The 19,624-nt window shown below is 35.9% G+C and overlaps 2 protein-coding genes across 5 annotated transcripts; one reads left to right on the top strand and one right to left on the bottom strand.

Annotated features, from left to right (window-relative positions):
* The first annotated feature begins 358 nt into the window (after positions 1–358).
* Positions 359–16,481, top strand: LOC149958798 (required for meiotic nuclear division protein 1 homolog). 2 transcript variants are annotated; one of them, XM_090166190.1, is made up of 11 exons: positions 359–879; positions 953–1,134; positions 1,201–1,422; positions 14,457–14,557; positions 14,701–14,718; positions 14,868–14,965; positions 15,030–15,094; positions 15,158–15,234; positions 15,935–16,055; positions 16,114–16,230; positions 16,291–16,481. In XM_090166190.1, the coding sequence occupies exons 1-11, from the start codon at positions 753–755 to the stop codon at positions 16,333–16,335; spliced, it is 1,173 nt and encodes a 390-aa protein (XP_090022316.1). In that variant the 5' UTR covers positions 359–752; the 3' UTR covers positions 16,336–16,481. The 2 variants fall into 2 exon arrangements, with proteins under 2 accessions (XP_090022316.1, XP_090022317.1); XM_090166191.1 differs by lacking the exon at positions 14,701–14,718 and having other exon boundaries at positions 361–879.
* LOC149958799 (phospholipase A2-like) lies at positions 15,487–17,624 on the bottom strand. 3 transcript variants are annotated; one of them, XR_016478566.1, is made up of 7 exons: positions 17,402–17,624; positions 17,183–17,331; positions 16,894–17,050; positions 16,667–16,819; positions 16,496–16,610; positions 16,402–16,431; positions 15,487–16,331 (listed from the first exon to the last, which is right to left on the bottom strand). XR_016478566.1 is itself a non-coding variant. In XM_090166194.1 (6 exons), exons 1-5 carry the CDS (start codon positions 17,557–17,559, stop codon positions 16,520–16,522), a joined length of 708 nt encoding a protein of 235 aa, XP_090022320.1. In that variant the 5' UTR covers positions 17,560–17,624; the 3' UTR covers positions 15,487–16,431; positions 16,496–16,519. The 3 variants fall into 3 exon arrangements, 2 of the variants coding, with proteins under 2 accessions (XP_090022320.1, XP_090022319.1); XM_090166194.1 differs by having other exon boundaries at positions 15,487–16,431; XM_090166193.1 differs by lacking the exons at positions 15,487–16,331; positions 16,402–16,431 and having other exon boundaries at positions 16,436–16,610.
* Positions 17,625–19,624: the final 2,000 nt, after the last annotated feature.

Genomic DNA, 19,624 nt, shown 5'->3' on the forward strand with positions numbered 1-19,624 from the left:
CATCCCCCCCACGCATGTATGAAAGCGAAGATGGGAAGAATTTGCAACGCCATCTATCCTTTCTTTGCTTACATCAAATGACAGTTGATTTTCCAAAAGGCATAATGTATTTCATTTCACCGCGCGTCGATGGCACCACGTAATCTGTCCATCTCATGGGTCATGGCTTCCTACTTTGGCGAAAAGGGGGTCGGCACTCACGGTCAACTTCGCCAGATACAATAGTGCCTCTGCTTCTTTTCTATCTCCATGGCAACAACACAAATTTTAATGTTGCCAAACACTTGAAAATTCCATTAGAATTCTAAAAACATTAACATCAAACTTTTTAATATAATAGATCGACACGTAAAATTCGTATTTCTTTCATGTAATAGCTCTTTTTCTTCAGTTGAACTTTAATAAAAGTAAAAATTTTAGTATTATTATTTGGGGCCCTGATTTCTGAGCGTTGGCAGTACGACCCCGCCGTAGGGAAAGTAGCCAAGTGTTGCAAGGGGTCAAAGCGAGGGTCAAAGGGCTTATTTTGGTATCAGTATACAAGTAATTTATCTATTAACATCGGTGATGTATCTCTTGAAATTTGGGATTATAATACTCTATAATTAATATTTTTCGTTTATTAAGCAGCTAGTAAGGTTTAAAGTATTTATTGAAAATGTATTGACACAGCCGCGAAGTTTAACTTTTTTTGTAAATAAGTCTTGGTCAGCTATCAGCTTTCTTAACTCACCTCCTAGTAGTATTTCATCATGTCAGCTGTACGTTTTAGTGCCATGTGTTTCTTACGTTTGTCTAACAAGGCAAACAAAATTTCACTCTGTGCCACATTGCCAAATTATTCAATGAAAACTTGCAACTTCAGCTTAGTATCTAAAGGTATCAACGTTGCATCATTATTCTTATGAGTAATTTAATTTACAGGTGCTTTATTCATTTTGCACTGTTATAGGTTTCAATGGGCTCAATTTATTCAAAAGCACATCTTGTGCTCTACCGTGCCATGAATTTTTGGTAAGAAATAGTTCTACTGATAATGCCACTGCTCTTAAGACGTTTTCAGCTTTGCAATCTAAGAAACGACCACCTAGAAAGAAGCCTATGATCAAGGATGATGAACAAGATCCTGATAAAGTAAGTGCAAATTTGTTGAATGAAACTGTTTGCCAAATTAATTTTATTGTTTTCTTTATTATTCAGACAAGCTGGTCTGTTGTGGCACATAGTACTGCTGAGGAATATGATTTGGAGGCCTTATTAAATGGGTTAATTGTGCAAGGATTATACCAACAATCGGCAATGCCAGAGGACATGAATGATGTCCTTCATGTTTCTGCTAAATATCAAGTTGGCAAAGAACCAAGAGAAGTGTATTTCTTCCGGGAAGGATCTGTTGTTTTTTGGAATGTACCAGAAATTGAAGTGAGTTCATTTTGGAGGTTTGTAGTATTTTATTTAATCACATAATTTATAAACTGCAGTGCTTTCACTTGAGCACCCATTTCACCCATAAAAATTATTTTTATCCCATTCGAAGAATTTATATTTTTATTATTATAAATCCAAGAACATATTTATACTTGGGGAGGAAGACTATTTGCAACCGCAAACGAGTCTAGGTGGCTAGCTTCTTGAGGTAGCGCCTATGATCTAACGTCTGCTATGGACAAATTAAAGTCATAAGAATGTTTTTTCTTAAATAAACTTATCAATATGTAAGCAAACTATGCAAAAGTTATATTATTTAAAAAAATTCAAACTTACAAATAATGATGAGGAAAAGTTAATAGCGTCTGCTTTAGCCGCTACCTATCTATTAGCATTTTCCATTTGACTGCTCTCGATCACCCTGATCAACATTTTATGTTCCATTAGCGTGCTCGGATCTGCTCAGATCAAGTTTGGCATGTTCCATTTTAGCGCAAGATCTATGACGTCAGAGACGGATTGAGAGCGAATCTTGAGCAACCAAATGGAAAACGCTATAAGTTTCAATGGCGATCCAAAGGGGGCATAGGATAGTTTTCGGTTGTGAATGTTGGATTAAGGTCATACCCCCCCCCCCCCCCCCCGTAAGAAAAAGGGAAGGAAAAACGACACTATAGTGTGCAGAAGACGTCAATTTTAGGAAGCCACTGCTTCATTGATTTGTATGTTGGTGGTGGGAAGGAGCGTACTCTTCGAGTGTGAGGGAGATCGAGAGTAACACAGAAAATCGTCCAAGTCCTCGACTCTGAGTAGAAATAAATTACAAATCCTAAATTTTTTTAATATCAAATTATTACACTGTGACATGGCACAGTGGCTCCTTTAACGGAGGAGTCACTCATCAGCCCATATTGTTAGTTCTAGCATAGACAATATATATCCCTATGGGGAGGAGAATACCCTCTGATTTTTAGACCCCATCATAGTCGCTTGACGACCAACTCCAAGAGTTCGTATCGATGCTAGGGCCCCAACTGAATAAAGACGGCCGTACTTTAAAAACGGGAGAATAAAGTACATTTGAAGCGCTTAGAAGCTTACGTTTGTCCTCCCGCCCCCCCCCCCCTTTCAATAACAGAGCGTCAGTGCAGTGAGAGCATACCAGTCGATGAAAAGTGTTACGGGCAAAAGGTTCTCCGTTCATTTCCGCTTGAATCTAATTGGCCGTCATTTCCAAAGCTTTTTTTTTTATTGGGCCAGAGATAACCGGAAATGAATGGAGAACCTTTTGCCCGTGTCATCTTAGTAAAGCACGTACAAAGGCAGGGCCTTCTATTCCTGTGGTAGTTTTTATTTTGTATGGTAGTTTCTATGGTGAGAGAAACAGCGACGCTTAGGGATAAATACCAAAGTAAATAGGGGAGCAACCGCACGACGTCTTATTTGAGGGGTAAAATTTTTGGGCTTCGGAAATGACTTCCCCCTCGCCTCTTTACAGGGACACAAAAGGTATCGGTTGTACTCCGCCACGATGAAAAATAGTTCTCTATAAAATACGTGAATATTAAACTTTTGGTTTCGATAATTTGGTTAATTTAGTTCCTAAATAAAGTAGATATATGATAGAAACTAAAATGCGATATTTTAAAAATAATAACACGACTTTTGAAAAGAAATAAACCGTAACTAGAATAACGCTCACATAAATCGTGGAGAGCGTGGCGCCATCTAAAAGCAGAGATCGGGACTAATTGGTAAATCTACGATGTTAAGGCCTAACAATTTGTAAATTTAACTGAAATAATAGCTATAGCTACGAGCTTTTTTTTGTTTATTTTACAATTTATATAGTAATTATTAATTAAAATCAACCGTTATCGAAGGAAATAATGATCAGCATTTGACAGAGAGACTATTTGAAATCGTGGGGCAGTGACATGGTTGCCAAGAAATAAAATTCAATATTTTCATCTTGAGCGCGGACCGGAATACCACAAACATAGAAATAGAAATTAGACTAGAAGCACTGCCCTTTCCGCCAATCCCAAGGGAAACAGGCGAGCTAGAAGGCTGACATTAGGGTGGAATCGCGATGTACGCGCCATCTAACAAACGCATTAAACATGGTCGCCATGGCTACGACGCGAATTTCGAAGAAAAAAAAAGGCGATCCACTGCGCATAACGTCGTGCGCAGCGGCGATCTTTTCGTGTTTAAATTTTTGCGTCTAAAAGAATATCCGCAAAAATGGTTAAAAACTGCGCTTTTTCACATTGTAAAGATAGATCTGGGAAAGAAATAAAATTCTCATTTCATAAGTATGTAATATTATATTAAATATTTTATAATAATCTTGGAATAAGATATTTTTTTACACTAAGATTTCCTCTGAGAAATGCTGAATTACTAGGAAAATAGGTTTTAGCGGTAAATCGCGAAAATTGGACTCCATCTTCAACTACTTCATATGACCAAAGATAATTTAAACTCGTACCCTAGATTCGAATACTGAGAGCTTTCCCATTGACGGTTTTGTTACGAAGCGTTTACCCTTTTCCGGCACGTGACCTCAGAAAAATCGGGCTCCATCGGTTGTGGCACGGCCAACTTCGATCACGCGCTGCCGCGGGGCTGTGGTTGCGGTAAGGCGCAAACCATGGAGCGAAATTTTTCTGAGTTCCGGCGGGAAGTGGGTAAACGCTATCGGCAACGCGCGAGAGAGTGATTTCGAATCTAGGGTACGAGTTTAAATTATCTTTGATATGACTTTGTGTGTAGTAAACATTTTCTGCCGGAAGAAATTTACTTTCAAAATGGAAGGCACCATTTGAAAGCAAATGCTGTACCTACACAAGTAAAAATTACCCTATACATTCTGAAATAAAAAACTAACTGAAATATGAATAATTTCTTTATTAAAACAAGAATTTGAAAGAGCTCCCAAAATATCTATTCCAGAACAAAGCATATTTACATCTTCTAGAGTATGCCAATTTATTGATTTTAGTAATTGTTATTTAGTTTCTCTATTTATCAGAGGTTATTTCAGAAAAAGTGAACTACCGAAAACCACTCAATTTGACTTTAATAATACTGATGATAGTTTAAAAGACACTGCAACCAAGATTTTGGAATCTCATGTAGGCATATTTTAAACCAAACTGAAATAATTAAAATTTAGTTAAACTGTGATGATTTGTGGTATTTCAGACTTACAATGATTGCCCAAAGTTAACGTGTGACTTTAAGGGTGACACGGTAGATATAGTAGATTCTTGAGATACTTATGATTTTCCTAAAGCTGTTTAAATAGCTTAATATCATGTCAGATAAATAAAAAAGTTTTTAATACGTTGCCTAGGATCTGTTTTATGTTATTCCACGTGACCATATTTACTTATTTAGTTTAAATTGTTTCTATGAGATGGCGCGACTATCGCGATTCCACTCTGATGGCAGCCTTCTAGCTGGTACGTCCCCGCCCAATCCAATCGTGCTTCTAGTCTAATTTCTATTTCTATGACCACAAATGCACTACTTCGCGCGTAATGTGCTATCCTTATTGGTTAGAAATATCAGGTGATCACTAGCTTTTTAAAAAGGGTGTCAAGCCTGGTGGAAGGTAAAATCTGAAGGCAGTGATAGACTTTCTCCCCCTATTTACTTTTGTATATACTGTCTATGGTTCTAGAACTTCTAAAGCCTCAGACCACAGACCATCTACCCCAAGAAGGACTTTCATCAACCTTGAAAAAAGCGTCTCTAAAGTGATGCCGCTTTTTTGCAGCGAACAGTAAATAACACGTAAAAATTGTTTATCTTACAAAATTAAAATAAAAGCCGTGCGCGAGACGGCTTATACAATACTTTTGCATGATCGTCTTTGTACCTTCAAAACTGTCTTTACAAAGGATGGCGCGCTCTTAAAGGGCAACGCAAGTGACCATGCAGGGGGGTAAATTATCTTCTGCCTTAGCCTTTCCCTATGTTAAAAAAGCAGAACCATATTTGCCGAATTTATTTTGTATAAATGCGCCTCTCGCGGTTTTTATGCAAAATCCATGCATTCTTTAGTTGCGAAAATGGCCGAGGAAAGTTTCCGAGCTTATCGACGAATCGGATCCTTTATACAAAAGAAATCAGAAGAAAATAGGGGAAGTACGTATCTGTAGCTTTGAGCCATAGAAGTCGTCGTGTGACCCACGAAAATGCCTTTTTACGCGTAATAAACCAAACTGAAAAAGTAGTTCCACTTTTGTTTTGATTCAACTCGGCTATAAACGACGAAAGCAAATACGCCTTAGCTCAATTAGCAGAGAATGAGAAGGACATTATGTTACAATTGTTCTATTTAAGAAAATTCGTGAAAAGTGACGCCTTTAAAAAGCTGACTAGAAGCGTACTTCCCCCTATTTTCTTCTGAAGAAATGTAATAAAACAAACATAAATATTCTGTCGGAGTATAATGATAGGGAAATTGTTAAGGGAGACAGGAGGAATTGGATTAAAAAATTTCTTAATCCAAGGTGAGGCTAGCGGCAGAGATTTACCGCGTCCAAGGCCTAATGTTTCAACCTCCATAATTAAAAATATTAAATTGGCAAATAATTTTATTCCAAAACATGGGTAAATCTAAAATATCAACGTCAAACTCTCGGCAACTAATTCAGTTCTTTTCTCCGTAATAAATAAATTAAGCTAATGATAGCGAAATTGCGCTACGTGGCTACACCAAGGAGAATAAGGTTTTCGCGCTGTATAAAATCCTCCTTGAAAAACCAACTTACGACTTGTAGAAGAAAACATAGTTCCAAACCTAAATGGCCACTTGCGTTGCCCTTTAAAAAAGCTGCTGCATCCCATTCTAGACATAAAACAATTTAAATTACTACCAGAGATACATGTCTCTCTCAGGGTAAGTGGTCTGTGCTCTGACCAAAGATAATATAGAACTCTTAGATTCGAATAAGCTAGTTTCAATTCTATCCCACGCATGGGCAGTTAGACCCAAAAGCAGACGAGGATGGTACTTGGACTCCAGCATGATCTAGGTGACCTATGACGCAGCTTAGGGTAAAGTTCCGTCCTTTTTGAATTTTTTTAACATTTCTATGTTTTAACGAAACGATTGCCGTTTTCCGGCACGTGACCTCCGAAAAGTCGGCCTTCATTGGTTGCTGTAGGGCGCCATCTATAGTTGGTTACCATGGTAACTACGGGGCTAATGTTTGCGGAGCTCCAGCAGGAAGTGCGTAAATGCTATTGGCTACGCGCGAGGCAGTTATTTCGAATCTAGGGTACTAGGCCTATATTATCTCTGCTACGCGCCAGTCAGTGATTTACGAGGTATAAAGGGTGTCCACTAAAAAAAGATTCAGAGCTAATAATTAAAAAACTAAACTTTCTTAGGAATTTGATATTTTCTGATTGCGTAGCACGCGCAGGGGGTCATTAGCTGAAACAAAACTCAATGACCTTGAACCACGTTCTTAAAGCAAGTGTCGGCTCGACGTTAAGTAATTATTTTTGCAACAAATGTCGCTAGCGTCGAAATCAAAACAAGATGCTTAAGCTACATTTGACCCAAAAGGTGGGACATAAAAGTACCCCTCGCGTTGATTGGCTCGTTTGTAAATTTGACAATAACTTAAATGATTGTAATTTTTAACAATATATTTTATATGGGATATTTAATTTAGGTTAAAGTCTACCAAGTTGTCTAATTATAATAATTATAAATGGTTCTCGGATGACGTTATCGTTTCGCTATTTAGAATTTTAGCTTCCTTCGCCATTAATAGATGTCACCACGCTCTCCAGTAAAGTAGTTTTTCCGAAGAATCGAATATATTCATTGCCATCTCTAATAACACGGGCCTTATCATATTACAAGTGGCAATGATAGAGCCAACAGTTGCTTTAAGGTCATTCAAAATCTATCTTGAGAACCGTTGGGCTTAGTCTGCTTAGAGACTGTTCCAATTAGAAAGGTGTGCGGTGTTGTGCGCCATCGCATTTTATGCCCAAGTGGCTCTGAACCCATATAAATTGGTCAATAGGAATTTAGGAAGCTAAGAAAATTAACACCAAAAACAAGATCATAAGTAAAAATGTTCAATGACTAATTATTAACATAAAAATTTATTTCAATAGACGCTTCAATAAATCATCCTCCTAGGAAATCTCCAAGAAGTAATATTTTCGAGAGCCAGGACCTGCGAGTCACTGTTTATATAGTGCTTGTTAAAATAACGGAAATGTTTCACCTTTACGGCAGCAACAAGCGTTCGCTTTTCACCAGGTAGCTTTTTTGACAAAAAGGTTAAAAAAATTTTTTTATTGATTTTAAATATTAAATTTAATCAAGTTTAAATGCAATTTGGTCAGTTGGGGGACCCTTAAAATCCTTCAGATTTCCATGTTATTTTCAATGGAAATAATTTCAAATCATGTTGTCAAAAACGTTTTCGGTTGCCATGGCAAAACGAAAGCCCGTCGCAACTTTCCCCTTGCAGGTTTTTCAAGTTACATAGAGGTGTACATTATACCCGACTTTATACAAAATCGGTGATTATCACCTCGGGTCGTCTCCTTGTGAGTTCTGTTTACAGGTGAAAATTTTCCATTATTTCAACAATCATTATATAAAGTTTTATAAACAATACCTTGCGGGTCCTTGCTCTCGGAAATATTACTTCTTGGCGATTTACTTGGAGGATGATTTATTTAAGCGCCTATTAAGCACAGATTAGGTCGGTTAAAATAAATTTGGATCTAATAAGTGATGGCGAACCGACCTTCCAAACTTGACGTTTTTCAATATACATTTTGAATGACCTTGAAGACATGGTTACAAGGTCAACCGATTTTACCAGAGTAAATTTGTCCAGATAATGTCAATGCCGGAGCACAAGTACTTTCGAAATTATTAGCACCTAAGCACGATCTTAAAATATCCTTATAAGAAAACAAGTCATAAAATATAGTAACAAATAAACCAAATCAGAAAATATCTTAACAAATAAACCAAATCATAAAATATCGTAACAAATAAATCAAATCATAAAATATCGTTACAAATAAACCAGATCATAAAATATCGTAACAAAAAACCAAATCATAAAATATCGTAACAAAAAAAAATAAATAAATATCGTAACAAAAAACCAAATCATAAAATATCGTAACAAAAAAAAAATAAATAAATATCGTAACAAATAAACCAAATCATAAAATATCTTACCAAAAAACATCATAAAATATCGTAACAAAAAATCCGATCATAAAATATCGTAACAAAAAAAACAGATCATAAAATATCGTTACAGAAAACCAAATCATAAAATATCGTAACAAAAAAAACAGATCATAAAATATCGTAACAAAAAAAACAGATCATAAAATATCGTAACAAAAAAAACAGATCATAAAATATCGTAACAAAAAAAACAGATCATAAAATATCGTAACAAAAAAAACAGATCATAAAATATCGTAACAAAAAAAACAGATCATAAAATATCGTAACAAAAAAAACAGATCATAAAATATCGTAACAAAAAAAAACAGATCATAAAATATCGTAACAAAAAAAACAGATCATAAAATATCGTAACAAAAAAAAAACATCATAAAATATCGTAACAAAAAAAAACAGATCATAAAATATCGTAACAAAAAAAACAGATCATAAAATATCGTTACAGAAAACCAAATCATAAAATATGGTAACAAAAAAAAACAGATCATAAAATATCGTAACAAAAAAAACAGATCATAAAATATCGTTACAGAAAACCAAATCATAAAATATAGTAACAAAAAAACATCATAACATACGTTACAAAAAAACCAGATAAAAAAAATTTGGTTGAACCATTTTTGAAAACAGTGCCATGGGTAGTAGAACAATTATAATAGTCATAATGCAAGTTAGCAGCGCTGCCACAAGAGTCCGCCAAATGCATTTTGGGTATTCGCATTCTTTATCAACAGTGGCGTTCCGAGGGTATGTGGCTGAGTGGCTCCCGGTTAAAAAGTTTCAAAATGGCGACTCCCTATATACCCAAAAATTTAAAATAGCTTTATTTTTTTTTATTAAAGACCGTGAGTTTAGTCTAGAGTCTAGACTATGTTATCTTTCAACGTTAGTTTAGTATCGTCATTGGTACGGTATTACTTCGAATTTTATATAACCTACCGATTAATTTACCAACGACAACATTAGTCCGTCCTTCGTAAGTTCGATTTTAAAACTAGTAATTGTTTAAGATAGAAATCTGAACCACTAAAAAATCAAAATTCTATTGCACGAAGAATCAGAATTATCACTGGTTGAAGGAACAATTGGACATAAAGATAGGAGTGTTTTGGCGCCCCCTACATGATAGCCAGCTTAATTGGCGCCCGGTTAAATATTAACCCCCTTAACCCGGGTCGCTACGCCTCTGTTTATCAATGATGTCATCAAACTATTAGACTACGAATAATATCAAAACGCTATACTAAAAGTCAAAAACATAGCCACGGTCAAATACCAAATCGATCTCGGCGTACTTTTATTATTTATTAGGCGCGAGATTCGTTTGGCAAAAAGGGATAATATAATAATAATAATATACATAAACACTTTTACACTTACATGGAGAGTACCCGAGGTGTTGTTTATTGCCGATTTTATTCAAAGTCGGGCGTAATGTAGATCTATATGATATATGAATTTTCCCAAAAGAGGACGTTGCACTACCCATACGATTTGCCATGGCAACCGAAAATGTTTTTGACCACTTACAACCAAAATACGATTTTATCCTTATTTTACCCAAAAATTCAAAAATGGTCAAAAACATTTTCGGTTGCCATGGCAAATCGAATGGGCAGTGCAACGTCTCCTTTTTCGGAATTACATGTCTCCGCCGACTTTGAACAAAATCGGCAATAAACAACACCTCGGGTACTCTTTGTTACACAAATCAGGATTGGCTATCATTTTCTTTACTAGGGGTTCGGATATTTACGCGACACTTTAACTTCCAAAATATAATAGCTGAAAACTATTCGTGAGTTCTGAACCGTTAAGAGAACGGCTTAGGACTAAGCTGTGACGTCACGCAAAAGTTCTGGATAGTTCAGAACTTTTGTACGAATAGTTGCGATTCGTACGATTTGACGTACGCAGCCCGATGTGCGGACGAATTTTAGAGATTTCAACCTTGAGTTCCGGCCAGTACTTGCTCATGAGCAGGTACCATTTAGAACAACGGTTCCGAACGGTTCAACAAGAGGTTCTTGTCTGCGAATAGTTTGCATTTGGGTAGTTCTAGAATTTTTTTTGCCGAATAGTGCGCATGGGGACTGGTTGAACGGTTCAGAACTCACGAATAGTTTTCAGCTAAAGGGAATAGTTCTTTATACGAGAGGTCACGTGATTACGTTAGATTCATCGTGCAGTTAAAGTTAGAGAGCGCGCGAATATTTTTGTTTTTGTTGAGCTCGCGCGAAAACGCACGAGACTCTCTACACGGAAATATTAGGAAGTGCGCGCTCCAAAAATAACACTTTTTATATAGAATGCGCGTATATTATTTTATAGAAAGAGTTATTATGTGTTTCATTCTCTTAGCATGATTGGTAGGGAAATAAACTCAAACTTTAAAGGCTATCGGAGGAATGCTTCGCCACGGTTAGTAATTTCGACTCAAGAGAAGGAGGTTAAGGAAAAGTTTCTACGTTACGATTGACCTCGACGGATCTGTTTCACTTGGAGTATCTCAAACGACTTCGGATAGGACGGTACCGGATGAAGCGTTGTCTTGAGACTCTTGACCGGATGATCTTGCTGACGATTCGGTTGATTCCAGGGGGTTTCTCTTCACTTTCTCTCTCCATCGGACAGTCTTACACGAAAAGTTCCTTAAAATGAATGAATGAATGAATGGATTTATTCGGTTCGCGTTATACAACGCGCCCTTTTAAAACAGGGCGGCTCCGCTTTGGGGAGCACAACCAGCAATTATTTTGAGGAGCAAAATTTAAAAAATACAATACGTAACAATTGCTAAAAAGAAAAAAATATTTAGAGTCTTCATCCGCTACTCTCAGCGAGATCTCTTGCCGACTTCTTTTGCCAGAACCATTTAGTGAGGAGATGTTTTAAAAATGGCGGGTTCCACTCGCTATCCGTAAACCCCATGATGTTTTCCAAGGGCAGATAAAAGGACTCCTCTCTCCAGTTTTCGATCTCCGGAAAAATCGCCAGAGCCGGGCATTCCAGAAGGACGTGTTCTAGCGTTTCTCTTTCAGCTCCGCACTGTACGCAACGACTGGAGCTGCCAAAGAGCTGTTCGCACCTATCGCCGGTGAAAAGGGCTCCTGTCCGCGCTTGAAAGAGAAGTCCACTCGACAAACTCCCGTCGTAGAAATCTTCACTGCTCGGCTTGGCTTTGTTCTTGTAAATCTGGAGAGACCTGTGGTTCGCGACCTTTTTTTCCACTTTGCTTCGGCGTTCCTGTCTACTTTCAAGGGAGGTGTGAGGGATCGGAATTCGATTCAAAAAATCGTCACTGAAACGTCAACAGAGTGTAACTTTGTAAATGCGACCGAATCTTTTGGATTATTTAATGGTGCTTAGCATCTTTTGGGGGAAATTTGTTGATCGGAGTCCGACTTTGTAGAGAATGACGTGAAAATGCAACCACGTTTTTGATTGGCTGGAGGTGATCTCAATCCGTTCAAGTGGCAAAGACTCTCTATTGGACTTCGCAGCCTATTTCTTATCTTGGGTGCGTGGATGACAAACGGAAACTTTATCCCTCGTGCTGTGTATCTGGGTTCGTATGAGAGAAGGCTGCAGAAACGGTTAAGTTTCCATCAAGGGGGTGATGTTTGGGACCAGGTTTGTAGGCGCGCGTGGTGCAATCGACCTTCGAAGTTGTTTTTCTTGACTATCTCCTGCTTTCTCTGGCGTCAATTTGGCTGGGTTCGGTGGATAAATACTTAACTTGGATATTTAATGTAAATTGCGGGTCTACTTAAAGGGGAACGGCCAAGCTTTTCCAAATATGGCCTTATTTCCGTATCAAAAGATTAATGAATATACTAACACGTACCTTTTTTTGTCTTGAAAAAATAGCTTTTGGCCCAAAAAGTTGAAACGAAATATAACGACAGGTGTTTGGGTTTGATTTGCGAACTATCCTAACTTTTAAAATCGCGCAAATTAGGCTTAGGTCTCTTATAACTGGAACGCGCCGCGCGTGCAAAACATATTTTTTGCGTCTTCAGCAACGCGCGCTTTTACGTTTTTCTGTCTCACCGACTTCTCACCAGGTGTCGCGGCGGACGCGCGCTTTTCAATTTCCCGAAATTTCTTTATTAAAAATTAACCACTCAATATTTTTTGATGCGGTTTTCGCCATAAATTTTAGTTTTTAATGGGCTATAGGGCTATCTAACTGGTTAAAGCTTGACCGTTCCCCTTTAATAGCTTTAACTTTAACTTAATAATTGGTTTGAAGGGGATTTTAGGGATACCAAATATCAATAGGGTCAGATTAGTAGAAGGGGTTTAGTTATACAAGGTTGTAATTTTAATTGTATCACTTTTAAGTTTTGGACCTTTCCACAATTGGGGATTTAATCTGTAAAAAATAATAATACCATATCCATAAGTGTGACACTTCCTACTTTTCACATGCAAAAGTTTTACTGACAAGGAGAGTACCCGAGGTGTTTATTGCCGATTTTATTCAAAGTCGGACGTAATGTAGAGTTTGTAGACCTGTATGAGATATAAAATTTCCCAAAAGGAGATTTTCTTCTGGTGATGACGTCACTTCGTAACTAGATCTCAGTAAAATATTCCCCAAAGTGAAAAACTTATGGAATAATATTATAGACTTATGATAATACGTAACACAAGAAATATGAACATAGTGATAATAACTCTGATACAAAACAAATAAACACTTTCAACTTACAAATACACTTGGTGACAACATTAATGAGGATAATTGAGATTAAGAGGTTCTTAATCGCTTATAATGGAAAATATATGCACTGAGAATATAATGAAAATACGTACAACACTGTCCATTTACATTTTATCCCATTTCTGGGTCGCATTGTTTTATATAATATAATATCTTTTATGGGTAATCCTTGGGAAACCACACAAATATGAAAAATAATTTAAATAAAGTTATTTTAAAACTTAATAACAAAGGTTTTCCGGGATATCGCCGACAGGCGGTAACTTATTCTAGTCGGTGATATAGGGAGCTAACAGTTCTACGTCACACGACGTCACCCATCCTTTTTCCTATTGAAAAGAAAAAGGTTTAAAGCAACTGTCGGCTCTATCATTGCCACCTGTAATATGATAAGGCCCGTGTTATTAGAGATGGCAATGAATCTATCCGATTCTTCGAAAAAACGACTTTACGGGAGATCGTGGTGCCATCTCTATGTCAATGGAAGCTAAAATTAAAAATAGTGAAATGATATCGTCGTCAGAGAACCATTTTATAATTATTATAATTAGACAATTTACACTCTACTTGGTGGACTTTAACCAAAATTGAATATCCTAAATAAAATATATTGTTAAAAATTACTATAATTTAAGTTATCGTCAAATTTACAAACGAGCCAATTAAAGGAGGGGGGGGGGTTCCGGTATGTCCCGCTTTTTGGGTCAAAATTTAGCTTAAGCATCTTGTTTTGATTTCGAAGCTAGCGACATCTGTTGTAAAAATAATTACTTAACGTCGAGGCGACACTTGCTTTAAAGGTTTATGTGTGCCATACATAGTACACCCTTTAGAATCAGGGCGGTTCCTTAAATGAGCGCAGCATTTACAATGAAATTATTAAAAGAAATCTACTCAAGATGGCGGCCACAGCCAAAACTATGGAGTGTTAGTTTCCTCAGTTCCCTATTCGATCAAACTATTTGGTGTAACCAAATTGCTATCACTAATTCTACTCCCTTTTAAATACTGCAATTTAAATATAAATTTCATATTTAGATTCAATCGGTGATAAAATTTGTAAAGAAGTACGAATCTAATATGTATGATGAAATTCTCACCCTCGAAGAAAATGAAGTGATGGAATACCATTACACAGAGTAAATATTAATATTTAATGAATGTTGCAACCTCCTTTGATAAAGTTTCAAGGACTAAATAATTTCCGCTTATATTAAAACATTTGCATGTGCCTCGCACTTTTTATGAAGATCTCAGATTCCCTTTCCAATTTAACTGCTAGGAAATCTTCCAAGGGAAGGCAAGTTTAGTTTCTCTATTTCCACCTTTTAAAGTTCTACTATTATTTATTGGGTCAATGCTATGCATGATTCCTTCTTGAAAACCTCGCTTAAACCTTAAAAGTTTTAGTATTTATTTTAAATTAATAATTTTCATTTTAATGTTAAGTAATAAAACCAGACTCCTAAGTGGTACGATACTACTGAATAGCGAGGGATCAACTGATTTGGAAAAATATGCCTTTTCCAACGGAATGGCCTTATCAGGTATATAAAGAATTTGTTGGGGTAATTAACTAATTTATATCTATGACAATAAGTATTTTTTTAGTCAAATTGGCTATTTGGGAAGCTTCACTGGACAAGTTTATTGACAGTATAGAATGGATCACTGAAGTAATTTCATTTAATATAATTTGAATAATTTCATATTTGTTTACGAAACATAATTATTTAAAGAATATGAAAGAGGGCAAAAAAATTGATATGACTCGAGACCAAGTCTTTCGCAAAACAGGAGAATTATACGCTCTAAGGTAATCAATTTTATTAATACTCTGTAACTAAATTATATCAAACGAAGAATGTATTCAAGGACCTAAGAATGTGATAATTATATCAACCTAAGGGACCATCCTCACTTATGGAGTTATAAATTTGACTGCTAAAGATTTGTTTAAAATTAGTCCCCTATATCATTTATCTCGCCCACCTTGATCCACCAATCTCATGAAATTCGAAGATTGGTTTTCAGTTATGTTGTGTTGAAGGTAAGTATGATAGAATAATTGAACTATGAACTAATAAGTATTTAATAAAAGGTTAAATCTGATACACTATGAGAATTGACTATCTCTCTTGGTCTCTGTCAGTTTCTCTCCTAGTTTTAGTTTTACACTTTTGTTGGGAGGTCAATGACCTTGATTGTAGAATGAAACGCCATCTATACAATATATAAGAAACTAATATACGGCTGCATGATATATGCTATGAACATTATGAAATGTACAACAAGTTATATCTCAGCGATCGAGAGCAGTAAATGGAACACAGGTAAATTGATTTGAGCACATTCGAGTAGCAAATGCAAAATGAAATCTAGGGTGTCTGAGGCCAGCCTAATGAATAAACTAATTGTTTCACAAACAAATTGAAGTGCAACTTCCCCGAACTTCCCTTATGCTTAGGTATTTGAATACATTCGTAATCGAACTAAGTTGGAAAATTATTTTTTAGGCATTTAATAAACCTGAGCTCCGATTTGCTGGACACACCAGATTTTTATTGGGACCGACAAAATTTAGAAACCTTGTTTCAGAAAACATGCAATCATTTAAATATTGCAAAAAGAACTAAAGTACGTACAATGTATGTTTTTTTAAATGTTCATTTTAATGAGCAAATTTGATGCTAAGGTCATGAATGAAAAGCTAAGTCACTGCTGTGAGTTAATGGAACTAATAAGTAACCATTTGAATGATAAACATCACGTAAGGCTAGAATGGATGATCATTGTGTTGATCATGGTTGAGGTAATTTAATTTCACAATACACTCTTGATTGGTTTTTATTTAATCATTGAAATGTTTTAGGTTCTCTTTGAATTCATACACTATGGTGAAAGGTTCTTTTCCTAGTAGGAATAAATTTTTTCTAAATTTCAATATTTTTTTCGCAATTTTATAACAAAATCATGTTCTTACGTATTTTTTGTTTTTGTTAAATTTACGCAACTAGTGGGATTTTTTGTTTTTATTAAATAAAAGTTGAAAATGAATTTACATTGATGGTTTTTACTTGAATAGTGCTGAAAGTTAAATATTATAATTCAAATTCAAAGGATTTGGCTTCGAACCATTGCCATATCTTGGGTTGTGTTAAGTCCAACTCATATTTGTTGCAGTTGCCTCTCCTACAAAATTTAAGAGTTTAGATAAAGTTGAATACACCTAAACAGCTCAAACTTACTTAGGAGATTCTAAACACTTTACTATGGGGTGATCAAATGAGTAACATAAATTTTGAACCAAATTGAAAAACATTTCTCCAACCGCGTAACCTATTTCACTTTTAGCTGCTTTCAAACACGTTTGAAATTCGTCATCACATTTACATTCCAATCTATTGGGGATAAAAAAAAGTCCCATACTTAATACCCATGTTTAAAAACCTTTTAAAAAAAAACAAAAAAGTACCTTGTAAATACGGTCCAGTTTGTTAAATTGTTTTTACTCGAAAATGGTTCCATATTTTCACAAACATCATGAGCTCTGCAACATATATCAGTTTCTCTTTCGCTTCCCAAATCTTCAAAACTTTCCGCGTTATTTCCAGGACCGCACCATTTTGTTCCTACGTAAAAATTTAAAATAATCAGCCACCCAGCGTCACTCCTGAAACTAATACTTTTGGTATTGAAGACGAAACAAGTTGGGTAAGACAAATTACTTAAGTTTTAGGTGTGGATTTTTTTCTATTACTTACCCGGCCAAGTTAGACCCGCGTAACTTCCCCATTCCATGGAATAACCGTGTTTTTTACATTGTAAAAGTAATTTCATCATTTCTTGCTTTTCAATCCTAACTAGTTGATCGTGAGCGCCCATTTCTTTAATCGCTTTCATGATATTCGCTCTGAAACGCGCAGATTCGTGGTCGTGTTTGAAAATGACGCAAAAAAGGAAAAAAATAAATTTAGCCATACTCATTTTGCTCGTAAAGACATTCTGACGATCCTGGTTGTATTTTGAGCATGTTAACCGTAGGCCAATGGTCAACCGTATCCGCTTGCAAATAAATGATATAACCATTTCCTAGTGCCAAGCACAGACAAAGGACAAAGGTCACACATAGTCCGTTCATGATTGGTCGTTATATAAAAAAGTATACTTTGAATCTCTATTTGACCGTAAATCTAGAAACAATGATTCTACGAAGGTTTCCCACTCGGTTTATATATGACTCTATCGGGAACTAAAACACCTGTAAATACTTTCTGAATTCTCACGATAACCCCATCGTATAAGATAAAAATCGAACCATCTAGTTTATAATCAAACATTCTGTTTAAAATTTCGCAAACCTAAGGTGTCAGTGACGTGGTAAAATCGATATTATCGTCACTTGTGTTGATGAAATTGCGTGAGTTACATTTTAATATTATCAACCAAGGCTTATCAAGAATGTATTTATTTGTACTGCGAGAGAATGACCTAGCAATATAATACTCCTAGCATATGTAACATAATTACTCATAAGTATGCCACTCTACCTTTATTCCAAGGTTCGTAAAAATGCTTGCCGCACTATAAGGTTGGCTCACCTTTTTTCGAATCGGTTCGATTTGAGCGATTCGAAAAAAGGTTTTTATTACCACTTTGAAACCAAATAGCTCCCGATCCGCTCGTTATATTGCAATTCTCCACTGAACATGACTTTTTGTACATAAGATGGCCTATCGAATGATGCGATACTCAATACTCTGAAGTATTTAGATAAGGAGATACGAGGTCTTAAAAACGCCCCTTTTAAAATTTCCATCCCCCTTTTCGGGGGGAACCCCCCCCCCTTAAAATTTTAACAATTTTTTCAATGACCTTTAAGTGTAGGCCTTTTCGGAAAAGTGATAAAATATTTTACAAAGCATGCTTCGATTTGAGTGACGTTATTAATTTTTTTCAATGCTTTTCATCCATACTAACTCCCGAACGGTAAGTCCAATGCAATGATTTTCACTTCTACATCGCTACTAGTTTTGGAGCTAACGAGGCTTAAAAACGCGATATTTAACCCAATTTTTGAATTTCAGTACCCCCCACGAATGTCCACCAATTTTTCCAATGATCCTTGGGGGTAGTCCTATTTGAAAATGCGACCAAACCTTGGTGCGCCCATTTGGTACCAGTAACTTGGCTGACTCACAGATTATCTTTAAATAATTCGAAATCACCCATTCTTTATCAAAAAGAAACTTGTGAAATTCAGCTTGATCCCAAAGCAAAAGATGGATGATATTTAAGTCAAGAGTGTTGAAATGGATATTATATTCAATAAGTTAACAAAGAACGAGTGTTCCGCAGTAGTTAGTTGTGGAAATAACAAACGAAAATGTAAATGTGATCGGTCAGAGGCAATAGAAAAAATTTCTAAACTTAAACTAAAAATAAAAAAGTTATAAAATCGTACTAGTCACAATTACTAAAAAAAACTACTGTTTTCTGATCAAACAAAACGCATAGTAAACATGAAATTAAAAATTTCGCAAATTGAAATCCGTAATTTAAAAAAAGATAATGCTAGGTTGAAGAAAGAAAAATTAAGTAAACTTTATGCAGAAATTAAAATTATTTTAGAGAAAGTATTTTCTAATAGTCAAGTTAAAATGCTAATGGGGAAAAAGAAAGTTGGGGAAAAGAAGATTTAGCAAATGCATTCGCTCTGAGATACTTTAGTAAACGGTCATATTTGTACCAATGAGGTAGAATAAATAGAGATCCAAACAAATCTGGCATTCGCGGGACGTTTTATTTGAGTAGGAGAATTAGGCCTAAGTTTCAACTTTATCCAATCGTATTGGCGCCATTTGTTTTTATAAGCAGACACTTTTGCAAAATATATTAAGGTTTAGTTTTTCAATAACACGATAGATGGCGCCAACACGATTTGATTAAGTTCATTTCCTAGGCCTAACTCTCCAACTCAACAAATACTGTCCCGCGAAATGGTAGGTCCTGGAAGGTTGATTTGGATATACCCCTGCCACACATTTCTACTTAAAGCGATATGCCTCTAAATTAGATTTATCCAAGGACGTATATAAGGGGGGGGGTTAGGAGGTTCAACCCCCCCCCCCCCTTAGGACTCGATTCCTTTCTTACGATAGGAGCGCAACGTTAAGAAATAAACAGTAAGACGTAAAAATTAATTG

This window comes from Leiobunum rupestre, chromosome 2 (genome assembly GCF_980474605.1).
Source record: "Leiobunum rupestre chromosome 2, qqLeiRupe1.1.hap1, whole genome shotgun sequence".
Taxonomy (NCBI): domain Eukaryota; kingdom Metazoa; phylum Arthropoda; class Arachnida; order Opiliones; family Sclerosomatidae; genus Leiobunum; species Leiobunum rupestre.